Source organism: Myotis davidii, unplaced genomic scaffold (assembly GCF_000327345.1).
Source record: "Myotis davidii unplaced genomic scaffold, ASM32734v1 scaffold609, whole genome shotgun sequence".
NCBI lineage: Eukaryota > Metazoa > Chordata > Mammalia > Chiroptera > Vespertilionidae > Myotis > Myotis davidii.
The window spans coordinates 598,647-599,003 of record NW_006300164.1 but is presented as its reverse complement, the minus strand read 5'-3'; the positions used below and the strand labels follow the sequence as shown (position 1 = coordinate 599,003).

The following is a 357-nucleotide window of genomic DNA, read 5'->3' as shown; positions in this document are numbered from 1 at the left end:
TGGAACTGGTCAGCGGCCTCACAGAAACCTGGGGGCCAAGCAGAGGTCAGTGTGGCCAGGCAGGGCCCGTGGAGGGCAGGCAGCCACCTGGGGACGTGGGGGGCACTCACCATATTTGGGGAAGTACAAGATGTGGTCCTCTGTCATGTTGGCCCCCTGGACACTCTGCTCAAACTTACTCACGACCAAGTCGTCCACGGGGAGCGAGCGGGCTGTGGGACACAGGGCTCCTGGGGCACCCGCGGGTAGGGGGGGGCAGGGCGCTCTGGGGACAGGGTCTGTGTGTCCACCACCCGCCCAGCCCTGACCCCTGCCCCTCTTGTCCCCTTCCTGTCCCACACCTGGGCCTATCTGCAG

The 357-nt window shown here is 66.1% G+C and overlaps 1 protein-coding gene across 1 annotated transcript in view; it reads right to left on the bottom strand.

Annotated features, from left to right (window-relative positions):
- Positions 1-147, bottom strand: part of LCN12 (lipocalin 12) — an 11,888-nt gene extending 11,741 nt beyond the window's left edge. The window contains exon 1 of the mRNA XM_015572335.1: positions 111-147. Coding sequence (XP_015427821.1) covers positions 111-147 — 37 coding nt within the window. The remainder of the gene's footprint in view (positions 1-110) is intronic.
- Between the last annotated feature and the right edge of the window lie 210 nt (positions 148-357).